At 48.7% G+C, this 19,607-nt stretch overlaps 2 protein-coding genes across 3 annotated transcripts; both read left to right on the top strand.

Moving 5' to 3' along the window:
- Window positions 1-265: 265 nt before the first annotated feature.
- LOC114441665 (chromaffin granule amine transporter-like) lies at window positions 266-6,377 on the top strand. The gene is made up of 17 exons (XM_028414694.1): window positions 266-302; window positions 1,293-1,391; window positions 1,647-1,918; window positions 2,000-2,124; window positions 2,197-2,255; window positions 2,331-2,414; window positions 2,530-2,622; window positions 2,765-2,854; window positions 2,935-2,978; window positions 3,062-3,122; window positions 3,949-4,044; window positions 4,109-4,187; window positions 4,294-4,345; window positions 5,178-5,241; window positions 5,322-5,433; window positions 5,495-5,645; window positions 6,217-6,377. The coding sequence occupies exons 2-17, from the start codon at window positions 1,295-1,297 to the stop codon at window positions 6,325-6,327; spliced, it is 1,590 nt and encodes a 529-aa protein (XP_028270495.1). The 5' UTR covers window positions 266-302; window positions 1,293-1,294; the 3' UTR covers window positions 6,328-6,377.
- Window positions 6,378-9,231: 2,854 nt separating this feature from the next.
- On the top strand, window positions 9,232-14,119 carry tti2 (TELO2 interacting protein 2). Of its 2 annotated transcripts, XR_003671274.1 has the most exons (11): window positions 9,232-9,293; window positions 9,580-10,069; window positions 10,151-10,320; window positions 10,423-10,480; window positions 10,583-10,711; window positions 10,809-10,901; window positions 12,911-13,095; window positions 13,247-13,390; window positions 13,466-13,625; window positions 13,693-13,890; window positions 13,986-14,119. XR_003671274.1 is itself a non-coding variant. In XM_028414695.1 (10 exons), exons 2-10 carry the CDS (start codon window positions 9,581-9,583, stop codon window positions 13,771-13,773), a joined length of 1,509 nt encoding a protein of 502 aa, XP_028270496.1. In that variant the 5' UTR covers window positions 9,232-9,293; window position 9,580; the 3' UTR covers window positions 13,774-13,954. The 2 variants fall into 2 exon arrangements, 1 of the variants encoding a protein (XP_028270496.1); XM_028414695.1 differs by lacking the exon at window positions 13,986-14,119 and having other exon boundaries at window positions 13,693-13,954.
- Window positions 14,120-19,607: the final 5,488 nt, after the last annotated feature.

Below are 19,607 nucleotides of genomic sequence, written 5' to 3' on the forward strand. Positions count from 1 at the left end.
AAGCTCTGCAGGCTGCAGGTTGTTCCAGGGCTGCTTCAATAAAGGACAGCAGATGCTCACAATTACTGACACACACATCTGAACTTCTGCTTTTGTGAGGACCCTCACATACACAAACACACTCAGGTCCTCATAAAGATAGGTGAACACACAGGTCAGAGGGTGTGTCATTTGTTGGTGTGTAAATGTGTGTGTGTGATTCCATATTGTCTGTTTTTATCACTATCAGAATAAAACACACACACACAGGTCAGAGCAGCAGCGCTCAGCCAGCAGCCGGAGGACCAACAGCCGCTCTGCAGGTTGGTTTCCTTCTATCACATATATGTGTTCTGTATTATATGTATTATATAAGTATATTATAATATAGTATATTATATAAGTATTATATGTATTATATAGGTATTATATGTATTATATAGGTATTATATGTATTTGACTCAGATCAACATACATGCTAATGTTTATGACTTCAGTGTCTTTCGACTCCTTTCTTTTTTCTGTTGTTGACTAATGAGGTGATCATAGATGAGTATTGATTAGGTATGTGTGTGTTTATTGGTCGTATTTGGTCTGTATTGTCGAGGTTCTGCAGTTTTCTCTATGGCATCAAACAAAAGAAGCAAAATGTCATTTCTGACAGAGGGGCGGGGTGAAGCAAAGCTACACATGCTGTCGCTGCATATTGGACTTTTATTTGTAGTTTTTCACTCCTGCAGCAGAGTCGGACCTGTGGGTCAGGCAGAGACTCTCTTAGTGTTGGTCATTTGAAACTGAGTCCACCATGGCTTCGTGGAATAAAGAGGTTTGATGAAATATTTGCAGCTCAGATATTCAACAAGTTCAGAGTTTTACCAGGCTTGTGGTGGTTTGGGGGTTCAGACAGTGAACCTGGACTGGACCTGGATCTGTGTGTGTGGGGGCTCACTGATGTGCTTCAACAGATCACTGCAGACTAATACATGATGATAGCAGCTGGTTATACATCAGCTGTGATATTGTCTGCAGCTGACTTCTGTCTGAATAACTGAGTTCTTCCACACACACACACACGTCTGGCTGCAGACAGGATGGAGCTGCTTGTGTAGACCAATGAGAACACACTGACTGATCATGTGACCGCAGGGAGAAACATGATGTCTGTTCAGCTTTAAATTCATTTCAGATCAAACATTTTACACTGCAGTACTGTGACTGGCCACTAGGACACTGCATCCTCCACAGCGTCGATGCATCATGTGACCCTGTGGAAGCACCATTAAGCTGTCATGTGACCCTGTGTGTGGTTTCAGACATGGCGTGGCTTCCTCAGAGTCGAGGCTCTCCCAAACTCGTCCTGGTGGTGGTGTGTGTCGCTCTGTTGCTCGACAACATGCTGCTCACTGTGGTTGGTGAGTACACACACACACAGACACACACAGACACACTGTGCCCTCCTGACCATGAACTTCAAGTTACCCTCCCCTCTCAGCTGAAATCATCTTCTCCTGTCCTCACACACACACACCTGTTCATCCGCCCACCTCCTCCTTCTGCTAGCGTCACAGCCAGTAGAACTTGAGGTCGCTGACAGTAAGCTGTGGGTTCTCCTTAGAACCTGATGTTCTTTGACGGAGTGATGATGTGAGTCAATCTCCCCCCTGCAGTGCCCATTATCCCGACATTTCTCTACGCCATGGAGCACCCCAGCCCCCAGCCGCCGCACACTGCCCCGCCCTCGCCGCTTGCTCTGGGCCTTGGCGTCTCACAGCTCCCCTCCTCCAGCCACAGTTCTCCTCCCCCCACACTCTCCCCCCTGACCTCCCTGTTTGACAACAGCACCTACAGCCTGCAGGAGGACCGCACTGGACCCTCCAACCTGTCAGACCAGATAGCTCCGTCCACCGGCCTGCCTATCAATCAGACCACCAACACTACGGTAGGAGAACCGATCAATAATCAGTAGTCATCATCGTCAGCACTGATCAGTAGTCTGTCTCCTCTTGTGTCCGTCCTGCAGGAGTCCACCTGCCTCGAGGACAGCATGTTTCTGGAGGAGGAAAATGTCCGCGTTGGTTTGTTGTTTGCGTCTAAAGCTCTTATCCAGCTGTTGGTCAACCCATTCGTTGGTCCGCTCACTAACAGGTCAGCTCTCCGTCTATCGATACCTCAGATATGTTTGATCGCTCAATACTTCAAGTCTTTCTGTCTCTGCAGGATCGGCTATCATGTCCCCATGTTTGCTGGGTTCATCATCATGTTTGTGTCGACTATCAGTAAGAGTGTTCACGCACAAACATCACAGCAGTCTGTCATCTCTATACAACCCTGATTCTGTGTGTGTGTGTCAGTGTTTGCATTTTCAGGGACATATGCTCTGCTGTTCTTTGCTCGCTCTCTGCAGGGAATCGGCTCCTCCTTCTCCTCTGTGGCAGGTCAAACACGTTTTTACACCACTTTACACCATTTACAGCACTTTACACTATTTTACAGCACTTTACACTATTTTACATTTCACGTCATTTACTGCACTTTACAATCCTTGTGTAGGTTTGGGAATGTTGGCCAGTGTGTACACAGATGATGAAGAGAGAGGCATTGCAATGGGTGTTGCACTGGGAGGCCTGGCTTTGGGAGTCCTAAGTGAGACACACACACACACACACTACAAGGCCCTCTGTCTTGATACTGTCACATCTGCACCTTATGTATGTGTGTGTGTGTGTGTGTGTGTGTGTGTGTGTGTGTGTGTGTGTGTGTGTGTGTGTGTGTGTGTGTTATTTAGTTGGAGCACCATTCGGCAGTGTAATGTACGACTTTGTAGGGAAGAGCGCCCCCTTCCTGGTTTTGGCCTTCCTGGCTGTGTTTGATGGAGGTAAACTATCAAAGCTGCAGTGCTGCCCCCTTCTGATTGCTGTGTGTCTGAACTGCAGTGTCTGTGTTTGTTTGTTGCAGCGTTGCAACTGTGTATCCTGCAGCCATCAAAGATCTCTCCTGGGGTGAGTATGTCCACACACACACACACACACACACACACACACACACTGAGCTCGGCTCAGCTCTGTTGGTCTCTGTGTTTCAGAGTGTGGAGGGGACCCCTTTACTCACCCTATTAAAGGATCCATACATCCTCGTCAGTGCAGGTAAGAGGCCTGTGCGCTCTGATGAATGTTCAGGTGCATGTTCAGGTGTATATTCAGGTGCATGTTCAGGTGCATCTTCAGGTGCATGTTCAGGTGCATCTTCAGGTGCATGTTCAGGTGCATGTTCAGGTGCATGTTCAGGTGCATCTTCAGGTGTATCTTCAGGTGTATCTTCAGGTGCATGTTAAGGTGTATCTTCAGGTGCATGTTCAGGTGCATGTTCAGGTGCATGTTCAGGTGTATCTTCAGGTGCATGTTCAGGTGCATGTTCAGGTGCATGTTCAGGTGTATCTTCAGGTGTATCTTCAGGTGTATCTTCAGGTGCATGTTCAGGTGCATCTTCAGGTGCATGTTAAGGTGTATCTTCAGGTGCATGTTCAGGTGCATGTTCAGGTGTATCTTCAGGTGTATCTTCAGGTGCATGTTCAGGTGTATCTTCAGGTGTATCTTCAGGTGTATCTTCAGGTGCATGTTCAGGTGCATCTTCAGGTGCATGTTCAGGTGCATCTTCAGGTGCATGTTCAGGTGCATCTTCAGGTGCATGTTCAGGTGCATCTTCAGGTGTATCTTCAGGTGCATGTTCAGGTGCATCTTCAGGTGCATGTTAAGGTGTATCTTCAGGTGCATGTTCAGGTGCATGTTCAGGTGTATCTTCAGGTGTATCTTCAGGTGTATCTTCAGGTGCATGTTCAGGTGCATCTTCAGGTGTATCTTCAGGTGTATCTTCAGGTGCATCTTCAGGTGTATCTTCAGGTGTATCTTCAGGTGTATGTTCAGGTGTATCTTCAGGTGCATGTTAACATAAATGCGTCCTCTGTCTCTGCAGGCTCGCTGTGCTTTGCTAACATGGGCGTGGCCATCTTGGAGCCGACCCTGCCCATCTGGATGATGCAGACGATGTGCTCCCCAAAATGGCAGCTTGGTACGGTCCAACATGCTGTGTTTGTTTGTGTGCGTGTGTTTAACACAAGCATGTTGTGTTGCAGGTATGGCCTTCCTCCCTGCCAGCGTGTCCTACCTAATAGGAACAAACCTGTTTGGAATTCTGGCAAATAAAATGGGACGGTCAGTGTGTGTGTGTGTGTGTGTCTGTGTCACGTGCTGTAGATAAGATGAAGAATCAACCACATTTGATCAGGAAAGTGTTAATAAATCAGCTGTTTGTCTGCAGGTGGCTCTGCTCCATGTTGGGGATGTTCATCGTGGGCATCAGTCTGCTGTGTGTAAGTCCTGCTGTGTAGCTCACCTTCAGCTGGCTCCTCTCTCTCCTTCATCCTCTCTGTCCTTCATCCTCTCTGTCCTTCATCCTCTCTGTCCTTCATCCTCTCTGTCCTGTCTCCCTCTTCTCCTCTCTCTGTCCTTCATCCTCTCTATCCTGTCTCCCTCTTCTTCTCCTCTCTCTCCTTCATCCTCTCTGTCCTGTCTCCCTCTTCTTCTCCTCTCTCTCTGTCCTTCATCCTCTCTGTCCTGTCTCCCTCTTCTTCTCCTCTCTCTCTCTCCTTCATCCTCTCTGTCCTGTCTCCCTCTTCTTCTCCTCTCTCTCTGTCCTTCATCCTCTCTGTCCTGTCTCCCTCTTCTTCTCCTCTCTCTCCTTCATCCTCTCTGTCCTGTCTCCCTCTTCTCCTCTCTCTCTCCTTCATCCTCTCTGTCCTGTCTCCCTCTTCTCCTCTCTCTCTCTCCTTCATCCTCTCTGTCCTGTCTCCCTCTTCTTCTCCTCTCTGTCCTTCATCCTCTCTGTCCTGTCTCCCTCTTCTTCTCCTCTCTCTCCTTCATCCTCTCTGTCCTGTCTCCCTCTTCTTCTCCTCTCTCTCTCTCCTTCATCCTCTCTGTCCTGTCTCCCTCTTCTCCTTTCTCTCTCCTTCATCCTCTCTGTCCTGTCTCCCTCTTCCTCCTCCTCTCTTCCTCTTCTCCTCCTCCTTTATGGACCAGCATCAGGAGGGTCCCCCTTGTGGGCCGGGTGCTGCTCCTCCTCTCTCTTTGAAGTGCTTGCTCAGCACCTACACTGTAACACGTGCTGTTAAATGAAAGCTGAATGGATCACTGTGTGTATTTCAGGTTCCTTTTGCCACCAGTATCTACGGTCTGATTGGACCAAACGGAGGGCTGGGCTTTGCGATAGGTGACATGTTACTTCCTGTTCCTAACGTCCCATCATGTGACCTGTGTAGCGTCATTCTAACCGGCTCTGGCCTGCCTCAGGTATGGTCGACTCCTCCATGATGGCCATCATGGGATACCTGGTTGACATCCGCCACGCCTCGGTGTATGGCAGCGTCTACGCCATCGCTGACGTGGCTCTTTGCATGGGCTTGCCATTGGTAACACGCCGACGCACAGACACACACATACCGACAGACACAGGAAGTGATGAGTCTTCCTGTTGTTCCAGGGCCATCCACAGGGGGCGTGCTGGTCCAGGCTGTGGGCTTTCCCTGTCTCATGGTGTTCATCGGGGTCATCAACATCTTGTATGCGCCCTTCTGCTTTCTGTTACGTAACCCAGCTGTCCGCGAGGAGAATATGGTAAATATTGATCTGACAGCGTGACTGATCAGCTGCTGTAACCATGGCAACCATTCACATCAGTAGAAAGCCTGCGGATCAGCAAGTCTCTGAATTGTTTGACGATGGCTTCCTGGTTGAGGCACTTTTATCTAGTTCTACGTCCCCACGATCTGTGCAGGGAAATATTTCAGACATGATGCATTCAGGAACCATTCAGTCTCTGGGAAATCCAAAGATCAGCTAAATGTGCTGGTTTCAGATGCCAGGAGGTTCAAGTCAGACACACACTGAGACAGCAGGTCTCAACACATCAGCAGGATGGATGGTGTGTGTGTGTGTGTGTGTGTGTGTGCAGTCATTACACTATGATTAGACTGTTTACACATCAGAGGGCGCCGCCTTCAAAGCTGCAGAGGAAACCTTTCTGTGAATAAACTGTCAATTACACACAGATTAAAGACACACAGCAGCTTTATTAACCATGCTGTGTGTGTGTCTGTGTGTGTGTGTCTGTGTCTGTGTGTGTGTGTGTGTGTGTGTGTGTGTGTGTGTGTGTGTCTGTGTGTGTGTGTGTGTGTGTGTTATACAGGCCATCATTGACCAGGAGTGTGTGATGACCATGAAAAACTACAACACAAACAAGGGGGGCTGTGAGTTTACCCTGAGCGACAACAGCGAAGAAGAGGAGACAGAGGAGTGACACACACACAGACACACACACACACACAGACACACACACACACACACACACACACAGACACACACAGACACACACACAGACACACACACAAACACACACACACACACACAGAGACACACACACACACACACACACAGACACACACAGACACACACACAAACACACAGACACACACAGACACACATACACAGACACACAGACACACACACAGACACACAGACACACACACAAACACACACACACACACAGACACACACAGACACACACACACACAAACACACAGACACACACAGACACACATACACAGACACACAGACACACACAGACACACAGACACACACACAAACACACACACACACACAGACACACACACAAACACACAGACACACACACACAGACACACAGACACACACACAGACACACACACAGACACACACACACAGACACACACACACAGACAGACACAGACACACACACAGAGACACACACACAGACACACACACAGACACACACACACAGACAGACACAGACACACACACAGAGACACACACACAGACACACACACACCGTTGTTGTGGTCCCTGTACTCAGAGCAGACTCTGACTAGAAGCCATCTTGTTTCATGGATGTTAGCTGGTTCCTGTAAAGCTGTGTGATTAGCCCCGCCTCCTGTTTGGCCACGCCCACCTCTGTAGTCACTATCACCATGAATCAGAGAACAGCAGGCGCATGACTGGACGGACCTGCTGTCAATCACAGGCTGCTGCCCTGTCATCCACTTTCTGTTTGACGGTTCATGGCTTCATTATTTTAAACTTAAATGATTATGAAATGGTCGAGTAGCCCTGTGTGTATGTTGATGACATCACAGGAACATTAAAAACACACAAACTGCTTCAAAGCGTGTCCTTTAAATCTGAGCAAACACATTTACATCTGTGTGTGTGTGTCTTTGTGTGTCTGTGATGTGGTTGTGTGTGTGTGTGTGTTTGTGCGTCCTGTGTATCTCTGTGTGGTTGTGTGTGTGTGGTTGTGTGTGTGTGTCTCTGTGCGTCCTGTGTATCTCTGTGTGTCTGTGTGTCTTTGTGTGGTTGTGTGTACACAGGGCAGGTTTACACTGGGTCCTGTGAGTCTGAACTGAGGAATCAGTCTAAACACTCAGAGTCCTCTGATCTGTCCAACATGTGAGGACAGGTCCTCTGTCCCCTGATGTCTCTTTCATATCATGTTGTTGATGAAGAGTCTCAGTCATCAGGTCATCTTCACTCAAAGGGTGGAGCATCTGGACTTGTGGGGTCGTGTTGGAGACGCTGCCCTGCTCTCCATCAGCTCCATCAGCTCCATCAGCTCTTGGGTGGGAAACATGGTTTCTACCAGAGACACCAGCACCGCTGGTTCTCCCTCTGTGGATGGACTGAGGACAGACTGACTCACTGCTCCATCTAGTGGTTGATAGTGGTATAATGGATAATGACGTTTGTTCCTCTCTCTCCTTCATCCTCTCTGTCCTGTCTCCCTCTTCTTCTCCTCTCTCTCTCCTTCATCCTCTCTGTCCTGTCTCCCCTCTTCTCCTCCTCTCTCTCCTTCTGTCCTCTCTGTCCTGTCTCCCTCTTCTTCTCCTCTCTCTCTCCTTCATCCTCTCTGTCCTGTCTCCCTCTTCTTCTCCTCTCTCTCCTTCATCCTCTCTGTCCTGTCTCCCTCTTCTTCTCCTCTCTCTCTCCTTCATCCTCTCTGTCCTGTCTCCCTCTTCTTCTCCTCCTCTCTCTCCTTCATCCTCTCTGTCCTGTCTCCCTCTTCTTCTCCTCTCTCTCCTTCATCCTCTCTGTCCTGTCTCCCTCTTCTCCCCTCTCTCTCTCTCTCCTTCATCCTCTCTGTCCTGTCTCCCTCTTCTTCTCCTCTCTCTCCTTCATCCTCTCTGTCCTGTCTCCCTCTTCTTCTCCTCTCTCTCTCCTTCATCCTCTCTGTCCTGTCTCCCTCTTCTTCTCCTCTCTCTCCTTCATCCTCTCTGTCCTGTCTCCCTCTTCTTCTCCTCTCTCTCCTTCATCCTCTCTGTCCTGTCTCCCTCTTCTTCTCCTCTCTCTCCTTCATCCTCTCTGTCCTGTCTCCCTCTTCTCCCCTCTCTCTCTCTCTCCTTCATCCTCTCTGTCCTGTCTCCCTCTTCTTCTCCTCTCTCTCCTTCATCCTCTCTGTCCTGTCTCCCTCTCTTCTTCTCCTCTCTCTCTCCTTCATCCTCTCTGTCCTGTCTCCCTCTTCTTCTCCTCTCTCTCCTTCATCCTCTCTGTCCTGTCTCCCTCTTCTTCTCCTCTCTCTCCTTCATCCTCTCTGTCCTGTCTCCCTCTTCTTCTCTTCTTCCTTAAGTAGTCAGGTCCTGCTCAAGGTTTCTTCCTCTTAAAGGGAGTCTTCCTTGCCACAGTGCTCTTAGGGGGTTCAGGCTCTGAGTTTCTGTGAAGCGCTTTGAGACAATTTCTGATTGTATACACTTATAACACTTACAAAAGATAAACACGTGTAGATATTAATAAGATGAGATAATCCTTTATTAGTCCCCCACAGGGGAAATTCACAATATCATAAATATACATATAAATATATATATATATATATATAAACACACACTGAAGGAGCAGACAGGCTTCCAGAACAGGCGGCGTGTCGCTCCTGGTTCGGAGCCTTTAAATGTCTTCATGTGTGTGTGTGTGTATTTATATGTATATTTATATATAAACACACACACATATATATATATATGTACATATATGTGTGTGTGTGTGTGTGATGAAGATATTTAAAGGCTCCGAACCAGGAGAGACACGCCGCCTGTTCTGGAAGCCCGTCTGCTCCATCAGGATTCAACCTGTTTAACGGAACTTTTGACGCGGACCTTGTTCCCAGCCGGAAGTCATCCCCGGCGCACCGTCCGTCCCTGTGAGCGGTCCGCGGGGTCTGCTACGCTGCGAGAGTTTCAGGTTGGTGGTTTCCATAATAAATAACCGTATTGATGAGGATCGACCTGTGCTGATCGATCACTCTGCACCCACACACACACACGCGGGTCAAACACATCAGAACGACGTCATCATTGAACCTTTCGGTGAAACACGTTGTTCGTTGTGGTTGACGTCATCTGCATGTGAAATGTGTTTCAGAATAAAAGCCGCTGCTTATCATTAGTTCACCAGATTATTAGCACAGTTTTTAATAAACTGTGAAGGTGACGTCATGAAACGCTCGCTTCCGGTTTGGTCTCCTTAGGATGGAGCTCTCTGCTTTACTACAAGACCTTCATCTCTCCTCAGAGGAGCCCCGCCCCCCTCTCCCTCTTCCTCCAATCACAGAGCTCCTGTCTCGGCTGCAGGAGAAGTTGACTTCTGACGAAGCCTTTGGAAGCAGCACCCTGATTGGTCGCGTGGAGCGGCTCTTCCGAACTGCAGATCCTAACTGGTTGTTTTCAGCCGATCAGAGGGAGGATGGGTGGGCGGAGCTTCAGGCGCTGTACGGGTCTGTGATCAGGGCTCTGATTGGCTGCGCGGCTCTGCCGCTCCGTGACGATGACTGCATCCCTCTGACGCCTGCAGCGTACCTGGACGTCCCGGCTCGAGCCGCAGCGGTGAGCGCCGCCCTCATGGCGCTGCTGGAAACTCTGGGCAACTGGGAGAAAAGGGGCGGAGTTACAGGAGATCTGGCAGGTCTGCCGCTCACTGTGGCTCCACCCCTCTGCGTGTTTACTGTCACTCATTTCCAGGTTAGTCTGCGGTGTCCAATCAGCACCCAGTCACGTGTCACATGACTGTAGTCTGGTGATGTCGTTCTCTTTGGTTGTCAGGTTCAGGCTTGGACCAGCACCGCCTCCACAGCGGCTGCACGCCACCTGCACGAGGCGCTGCTGAGGGCAGGAAGCTGGAGGGACTCCGCCCACCTCCTGATAGGGGAGGAGGGGGGACGCAAAGGAATTCTGGGGGAAGTCCTGGACATCCTGCAGCCTCAGCTGTCCAAGTGAGCTGTGAAGAGACACGAGGGGGAGGAGGGGGGTATCCATCAGGTTTACTGAGGGTGTGTGTGTGTGTGTGTGTGTGTGTGTGTGTGTGTACATTGCAGGGACTCTTGGTGGCGCTGTGACGCTGTGAAGCTGGTCTTTGCATGGACTCTCCTGCAGGTCAGTTTGACCTTTGACCTTCATTCAGCCATAATTAAGTCTCCATGGCAACAGCTTGTCCATACATCACACAGGTGATGACAGTGTGTGTGTTTGCCACAGGTGACCCGCCCTGCTCTCTCCCCTCACCTCTCTCGCCTTCTCCCCCCCTCCCTCCTCCTTGTTGACCATCACAGACCAGACAACTGCATGCTGGGAGTTCGCTGTCTGCATCATATTGTTCTAAACACAGTGAGCCCACACACACACACACACACACACTGACTAATTGATGCCTGCAGGATATGTTCATCTGACTGTGTGTGTGTGTGTGTCTGTGTGTGTTCAGCCGGCTGCAGATCTGCGACAGTTCAACAGAGCAGAGGTTCTTTACCAGGCGTTATACAGACACCTGTACACACCTGAGCCTGCTGTCATACAGGTGAGACACACACACACACACACACAGACACACACACACAGTGACAGACACACACACAGACACACAGTGACAGACACACACACACAGACAGAGACAGACACACTCACACACACACAGTGACAGACACACACACACACACACACACAGACAGACAGACACACACACAGACAGAGACAGACACACACACACACAGACAGACACACACTCACACACAGACACACACAGACACACACCCACACACACACACAGACACACAGACAGACACACACACACACACAGACACACACACACACAGACAGACACACACACAGACAGACACACACAGACACACAGACAGACACACACACAGACACACACACAGACACACACACACAGACAGACACACACACACACACAAGCAGACACACACACACAGAAACACACACACCACACACAGACGACACACACACAGACACACACACAGACACACACACAGACACAGACACACAGACACACACACACACACAGACACACACACAGACAGAGACAGACACAGACACACACACACACACACACAGACACCACACACAGACACACACACAGACAGACACACACACACAGACAGACACACACACAGACACACACACAGACACACACAGAGACACACAGACAGACACACACACACACACAGACACACAGACAGACACACACACACACAGACACACAAAGACAGAGACAGACACACACACAGACACACACCACACAGACAGACACACACACAGACACACACACACAGAGACAGACTACACCCAGACAGACACACACACACACAGCAGACAACACACACAGACCCACCCACACACAAGGACATACACACACACAGAGCCAGCACCACACAGACACACACCACAGGACAGCACCACACCTCACCACACAGACACACACACACAGGACAGACACACCACCCCACAGAGACACACTACACATCACACACGACAGACACAACCACCAGACACACCACTACAGACAACACCACACACAACACAGCACATACACAGAACACACACACCACAGACAGCACCCACACACGGATACAGACACACACACACACAGCACAGACACACACAACCGACCAGCACACACACACAGACACCACACACACACAGACAGCACACACTACACACACACACACACATACACACACAGACCACACACACACGACAGACACAGGCACACACAGCAGACACACACATACATACACACACACAAGACACACACCACACACACACAGCAGGACACCACACACCCACAGACAGACACACACACACTACACAGACAGAACACACAGACAGAGCCAGGACACACACACACACACCACAGACACACACACCAATGACAGACACACACACACACACACACAGACAGACACACAGACACACACACACACACACACACACAGACACACACAGACACACACAGACAGACACCACACACACAGACACACACAGACAGACACACACACAGACACACACACAGACAGACACACACACAGACACACACACACACACGACAGACACACACACACAGACAGACACACACAGACAGACAGACACACACACAGACACACACACAGACAGACACACACACACAGAGACACACACACACACACACACAGACAGACACACAGACAGACACACAGACAGACACACTCACACACACAGACACACACAGACAGACACACACACACACAGACAGACACACAGACACACACACACACACAGACAGACACACACACACACACAGACAGACACACACACACAGACAGACACACACAGACACACACACACACACACACAGACACACACACACACAGACAGACACACACACCACAGACAGACACACACACACACACAGACAGACACACACAACAGACAGACACACACACACAGACAGACACACACACAGACAGACACACACAGACACACTCTGTGTTAGCCTGGTAGCTGCAGTGCTGTCCTGTCTTTGTGCAGGTAGTCCTGTCCTGCTTGTTGGACCTGCTGCTGGTCCTGGAGAAGCCCCCCTCCTCCCCCTCCTCTTTTAGGAAGCCCTGTCGTCATGATGATGTGCTGCGTCTGCTCCTGACCCACATGGAGGCGGAGCACAAGGTGGCGCTGCGATGCACCTATGCCACGGCTCTGCCAGCCTTCATAGACAGGTACGTGTGACTTTCATTTGTTAATCTAAACCTTCCGATGGTCCATGAATGCATCTGGTGTGAGAGCGTGCCGCGTGGTCAGTGTCAAGGAAGGTAAGAGTTATGTGGCAGCAGGCTCTCAGGGTGCACTGGTTTTATGTGTGAGCTGCAGGATGGGCGTGGCTGTGTGCAGACACCTGCAGCGGGTGGAGCGGGTGGTGCTGGGATACCTGGAGGTCAGTGATCCACCAGAGGAGAAGACCCGGCTGCAGATCCTGGAGGCCCTGCAGAGAACCATCCGAGTGGCGTGGCCGAGGTCTGAGTGCAAGCAGACGCACACACACATACACACACTCGCAGACACACACATCTGATCTGTGTGTGTGTGCAGGATGCAGTGCCGTGCCCACAGCTTGCTGCGGTGCCTGCTGCGGCTGCTGGTGGACGTGTCTGTGGACTGTGGTCTCTGTGAGCCTCTCAGACAGCAGCTGATGGACCAGTCAGCCATCTGTATCAAACTGCTGGATGCCTGTTGCCATGGCGACATACAGGTGAGTGACAGCCAGCAGCTTCTGGGTCTTTGGGTTGAATGAGCTCTGAATGCTCTGTGTCTGTCAGGCTCTCCTCCAGCAGGTCGACAGCAGCTGCTGCAGCTCACAGGTGCTGGGTTGCATAGCAACAGCGACAACACGGAGGTGACACAACACACAGCTGGAGGTCAAAGGTCACAGAAAGCTCTGTCTCAGAGAGGCGTGTCTGTGTGTGTCTGGAGCTCTTTACAGAGTCCTGCTGAAAGCTAACTAGCCTAGCTCACAGGTATTTGTGTGTTACAGCTGCATTTGTGAGTTTTGTGTTTGATAATAAAAGTTGTTCGCCTTCAGTCGGTCCTCTTGTTGTTTGTGTGTCTGCAGCCGTAAAACAGAGAAGTTATGTCGTGGTCAGAGCAGGGCCGCGTGAGGAGGACCTGGAGCACAAAGATGTTGACTGTGTTACAGCAGCCTGCAGCGGCTGGAGAGGCCTGCTGGCTGTCACAGTAACTGTCAGGGCCAAAATTATCTTTTTATTTTTAGACAAATTATGTTGTATTACGGTCTTAAGCCCCTCCCTCCTTTTCGCCTCCGTAAGGATGAGGGCGGCGACATGCAGGTAGCGAGAATGAAGGTGTTTTAGGAGACAATCAGGCACACCTGAGGGACGCTGGTCAGAGAGGGAAGTGGGACAGTTTTTTGACTGCAAAGGCAGACTGTAGAAAGCGATGTTTTTCTTTTTCTTGGAAAGTTTCGTAATTTAAGTTAATAAACGTTCGAATAAGATTCTGGATCGGCAGCTGCCTTTTGTTTTTCTTTTATTGACCGGCGCAGATGCGGCTCTTATCCGGAGCCGCAACATCAAGTCAAAAAACTCCGCTACAATCAAGACGCCACATACTAGACACACTGGTGGATCGGACCGGTCGTGAGTAAACGAACTTATGAATGAACTGAAGCTACAAGCGGAAAACTGATGTGTGATCGGCATTTGATTAAAATGAATGGAATGTGGCGAAATCAGCTGGACTGCAGCGTGTAAATATATTGCATTAAAGGCTCTCTGCGAACTATAACTAAATTAAAATGGATATCGTAAAAACCGCGGATGAAGCGGAAAAAATGTTAAAAACTCTGAAAGCCTCCCGTAAAGGCAGGCTGGGCGTGTGCACGCGGAAAATGAATGAAGTTAAGACTTTGCTTGTGGACGGTGGAAGTGTTGACGATGTAAACGAATGCCTGAAAGAATTTCATGAAGCTGTTGGTGAATTGAATGCTGTTCATAATTCTGTGCAAACACTCTTATCAGAGGATGAGAAAGAGGAGGATCATGTGGACTGGTATGAACCCAGGATGACTAATTTTGAATACTGGCTAGAAGAGGTTGAGATGTGGAAAAGAGAACAAATTGCACAGTCAAAGATTGAGCCTGAAGACAGCATTTCTAACATCACAAAGAAATCAAGCGGATCTAGAGCTTCATCCTCAGCCTCCTCGGCTTGCAGAAAAGCAGCTGCTGAAAACGCCGCCTTGCTGGCCAAAGCTGCTGCATTAAAGGGCAAACATGACCTGATGTTACAAGAGGCAAAGCTAAGGACAGAGATGGAATTACTGGAGCTCAACGCAGAAATTGCAGCATCGGCTGCCAAAGTAAAATCGCTGCAAAACACTTAAATGGACAGCGAAACTCAAAGGGATGGAATGAATTCATACCTGGAAGCAAATAAACACAAGAACATTGACTTTATGAATCCAGACGTTTCACCTGTGGAATTTCTGAACATGGGTGCAGTGCCTAAAACTCCTCTTCAGAGAACTGTTGAAAACATGCAATTTCCAAACCCTTCCTCAGACCAAACTCATTTTCAGCAGCATGATCGCCCACGTCCAGTGAACGAGCCACCCAAATTAAGTACACAGCATGGTGGATTCATGGTGGATTCAGTCCACAGTTCAGATCAACAGGACAACTCCACTCAAAGACAACAAAATGACATTGCTGAGCTCATTATAATGCAACAAAAACTAGCCACTCTGCCATCGATGGCACAAGCAGCAGCCTGGACAGGCTCTACTTCCTGGAGCAATACACTTCAGGTCAACCCAGACGCCTCGTTCAAAGTTGTCTCTATATGAATCCGCAAAGAGGTTACAGGGAAGCCAAACGATTATTAAAGGAACATTATGGGGACGAAATCAAGATTTCGAATGCCTATTTGGAAAAGGCATTAAATTGGACAGCCATAAAGGCTGACGATGGAAAGGCACTTCATGCATACGCACTTTATTTAAGAGGTTGCTGTAATGCTATGCAGGATTTGCACCACATGGATGAACTTGATATTCCCCCCAATTTAAGATCAATCATATCCAAGCTTCCCTATAAACTGCGCGAAAGATGGCGAGTGACAGCTTATGACGTTCTACAGAGAACCAACAGGAGAGCTAGATTTCAGCACCTCGTAGAATTTATGGAAAGGCATGCAAAAATACTTATGGACCCATTGTTTGGAGACATTCATGACCAACTCCCCAATAAAAGAACAGCTGCAAAGAACCAAACGGTAAATTCAAACACATCCAAGAGCAAAGGAAGCAGCTTTGCTACAATTGTGACTGCTAAGGTGAAAGGTGATGCTCCATCTGCTTCAAACGCCATACGTCAGTACTCCCTCAAACACCGTCCACCAGATGGCAGTCCAGCTTCTTTACTGTGTGCCTTTTGTGAAGGAAAGCACGTGCTGTCCGATTGCTCACAATTCAAGGCTCATTCACACAAGGAAAAGGTGGATTTTCTCAAAAGCCATGGTCACTGTTTTGGATGTTTAACTAAAGGACATTTGAGCAGACACTGCAATCGAAGGCTTACATGTCAAAAATGTAACCGAAATCATCCAACAGTACTGCATATCGACAGCCACTCAGTAGCACCAGCACAGGGTCCCAGGGTTACAGGGTTAAAAACCACCCCCTCTGGAACGAGTGAAACCTCTGTCAATAGCGCCTTGGTTTCAGCTGGAAAATTAACTGGGGCCGGCAAGGACTGTGCACTGGCTATCGTGCCAGTGAGAGTAAAGATTGATAAAGGAGACAAATTTATCTCAACTTATGCATTCCTGGACCCCGGTAGCTCTGCTTCATTCTGCACAGATAACCTGATGAGACAATTGAACCCCAAAGCACGAAGAACAACAGTTATCTTGAAAACTATGGGTCAGAAAAGGCCAGTGAAAAGTTATGAACTCACAGGATTGGAGGTTGGTGATCTGTCAGGCAGCTCTTACCTTAGCCTACCAAAAGTGTATACTCAAAATAAAATACCTGTTTCAAAAGAAAATATACCTACCGCAAAGGACCTGGAAAAATGGCCTTACCTGAGCCATATAAAGCTGAATGAAATCGACGCAGACGTTGAGCTACTTATTGGAGTTGATGTACCTAAAGCTATGGAACCGTGGGACATAATCAACAGTCAAGGAAACGGCCCATATGCAGTGAAAACATGGTTTGGATGGGTAGTAAATGGTCCCCTTAATCCAGATGGTGCTGTGAAGTCTGGACCTGTAGTTACCATGACCAATCGAATAGCCGTGGAGCAGCTAAAGGATCTGCTCGTTCGACAGTATAACCAGGACTTCTCTGAAAATGAATGTGAAGAGAAGAATGAAATGTCAGAAGAGGACAAACGGTTTATGAAAATGATGCAAACTTCAGTTGTCCACTTAAACGGGCACTACCAGCTACCCTTACCTTTCCGCAACGAGAAAACAATTATGCCAGACAATTACAAAATAGCAGAAGAACGTGCCCTAAGCCTTCTAAAGAAGTTTAGGAGAGATGAAGGCTATGCTACAGAATACAGAAACTTCATGGAGGACATGTTGAAGAAAGGTTATGCTGAGAAAGTCCCACCTAATCAGCAAGTCTGCAACGATGGACGAGCATGGTACATACCTCATCACGGTGTTTACCATCGTCAGAAAGGCAAACTCAGGGTTGTTTTTGATTGTGCCTCATCATACAAAGGTGCATCCTTAAACAAGGAACTTCTCCAAGGTCCTGATCTGGCGAATACTCTGATTGGAGTGTTACTCAGATTCCGCCAAGAGCAAATTGCCTTTATGGCAGATATTGAAGCAATGTTCTATCAAGTGCATGTCTGCAGTGAACACAGGGACTTCCTCCGATTCCTGTGGTGGCCAGGTGGAGAAACCAACCAGGCTCTGGAAATATATAGAATGAAGGTCCATCTCTTTGGAGCCGTTTCGTCACCCAGCATTGCCAACTTTGCTCTCAGACAGACAGCGGAGGACAACCACCACCGTGGGGAGGCATCTGAAACTATCCAACGCAACTTCTATGTTGACGATTGCCTGAAGTCAGTGGGCACAGATGACCAAGCAATTAAGCTCATCAAAGACCTGAAGGAAGTTTGTGCTCAAGGAGGCTTTTCACTAACCAAGTGGGCCAGTAACAGTCGCGAGGTCTTGTTGAGCATTCCAGTGCATCAGAAAACCAAAAATCTGTCAGAACTGGACCTGGATAGAGAGAAACTGCCAGTTGAAAGAGCACTCGGGATCCAGTGAAACACAGAGAGCGACGTCTTCACATTTAAAGCTTCCATCAAAGAAAAGTCACTTACCAGGAGAGGCATGCTCTCCATCGTTGGCTCCATCTATGACCCATTAGGATTCCTTGCCCCCCTCATTCTTAAACCCAAACAAATACTTCAAGAGCTGTGCAAATTAAAATGTGGATGGGACGACGCTATTCCTGACAAACTCTCTAAAAGATGGCAGCTGTGGTTGGCAGAGTTGGACCAGCTCATCAGATTTCAAGTAAGCAGATGTGTAAAGCCCAAGAATTTCGGCCCGGTACAGGCTGCAGAGCTTCATCACTTCTGTGATGCTAGCGAAGTGGGTTATGGCACCGTCAGCTATATCAGACTCACAAACGGTGCAGGAGAAGTCCATGTTGCTTTCATACTGGGGAAATCCAGAGTCACTCCGCTCAAGCAAATCACAATCCCCAGATTAGAGCTGGCAGCAGCAACTGTTGCTGTAAAAGTGGACAGGATGCTGAAAAGGGAACTTCAAATACAGCTTGAAGATTCCACCTTCTGGACAGACAGCACCTCTGTGCTCGGATTTATCCATAACAGATCGAAAAGATTCCATACCTTCGTAGCCAATAGACTCTCAGTGATACACAACCTATCCCAAGAGAGACAGTGGAGGCACGTGAGCTCCAACGATAACACGGCCGATGCAGCTTCACGTGGACTACGTATGGAACCCTTTCTAAAATCAAGATGGCTGAAAGGTCCCAAGTATTTGGAACTGCCAAAAACCAATTGGCCAGTAATCCCCAGGAACCTGGGACAAATTCCTCCAGGTGATCCAGAAGTAAAAAACGAAGTATCCGTAAACAGTACGACCATCCGCGATGAAGATCCAACCAGTAAGTTGATTGACTACTATTCCTGCTGGTACAGACTACAGGTAGGGGTTGCATGGATATTGAAAATTAGAGAACTTCTTCTCTTAATAGTGGACAGGAAAAGATCCACAAACCCAGACCAAAATCCCGCTTGAACATCTGCAAAAGACCTGAAAGACAAATACAATCTGCTTAAGTTACCCTGCCCTCAGCATCTGACTGTTGAAGATATGGAACAGGCAGAAAGGTCAATCATCCTCTTCGAGCAGAGACGCTTCTTCTCAGAGGAACTGGCACTCCTTGAAAACAGAAAACCAGTGAAAGCAACCAGCTCAATCTGCCAGCTGGATCCAGTACTGGATGACCATGTGCTGAGGGTGGGAGGACGATTAAGCAAATTAGCGATGCCCATAGACCTGAAACATCCCATCATTTTACCCAAAACCTCTCATGTATCAAAACTAATTTTGCACCACATCCATCAGCAGACTAGGCATTCAGGAAGAAACCATATGCTGTCCCGACTGCAGCAGAGGTTCTGGCTGCCCCATGCCAACTCCACTGCCA

The sequence above is a fragment of the Parambassis ranga genome, chromosome 9 (assembly GCF_900634625.1).
Source record: "Parambassis ranga chromosome 9, fParRan2.1, whole genome shotgun sequence".
NCBI classification, from domain to species: Eukaryota; Metazoa; Chordata; class Actinopteri; family Ambassidae; genus Parambassis; species Parambassis ranga.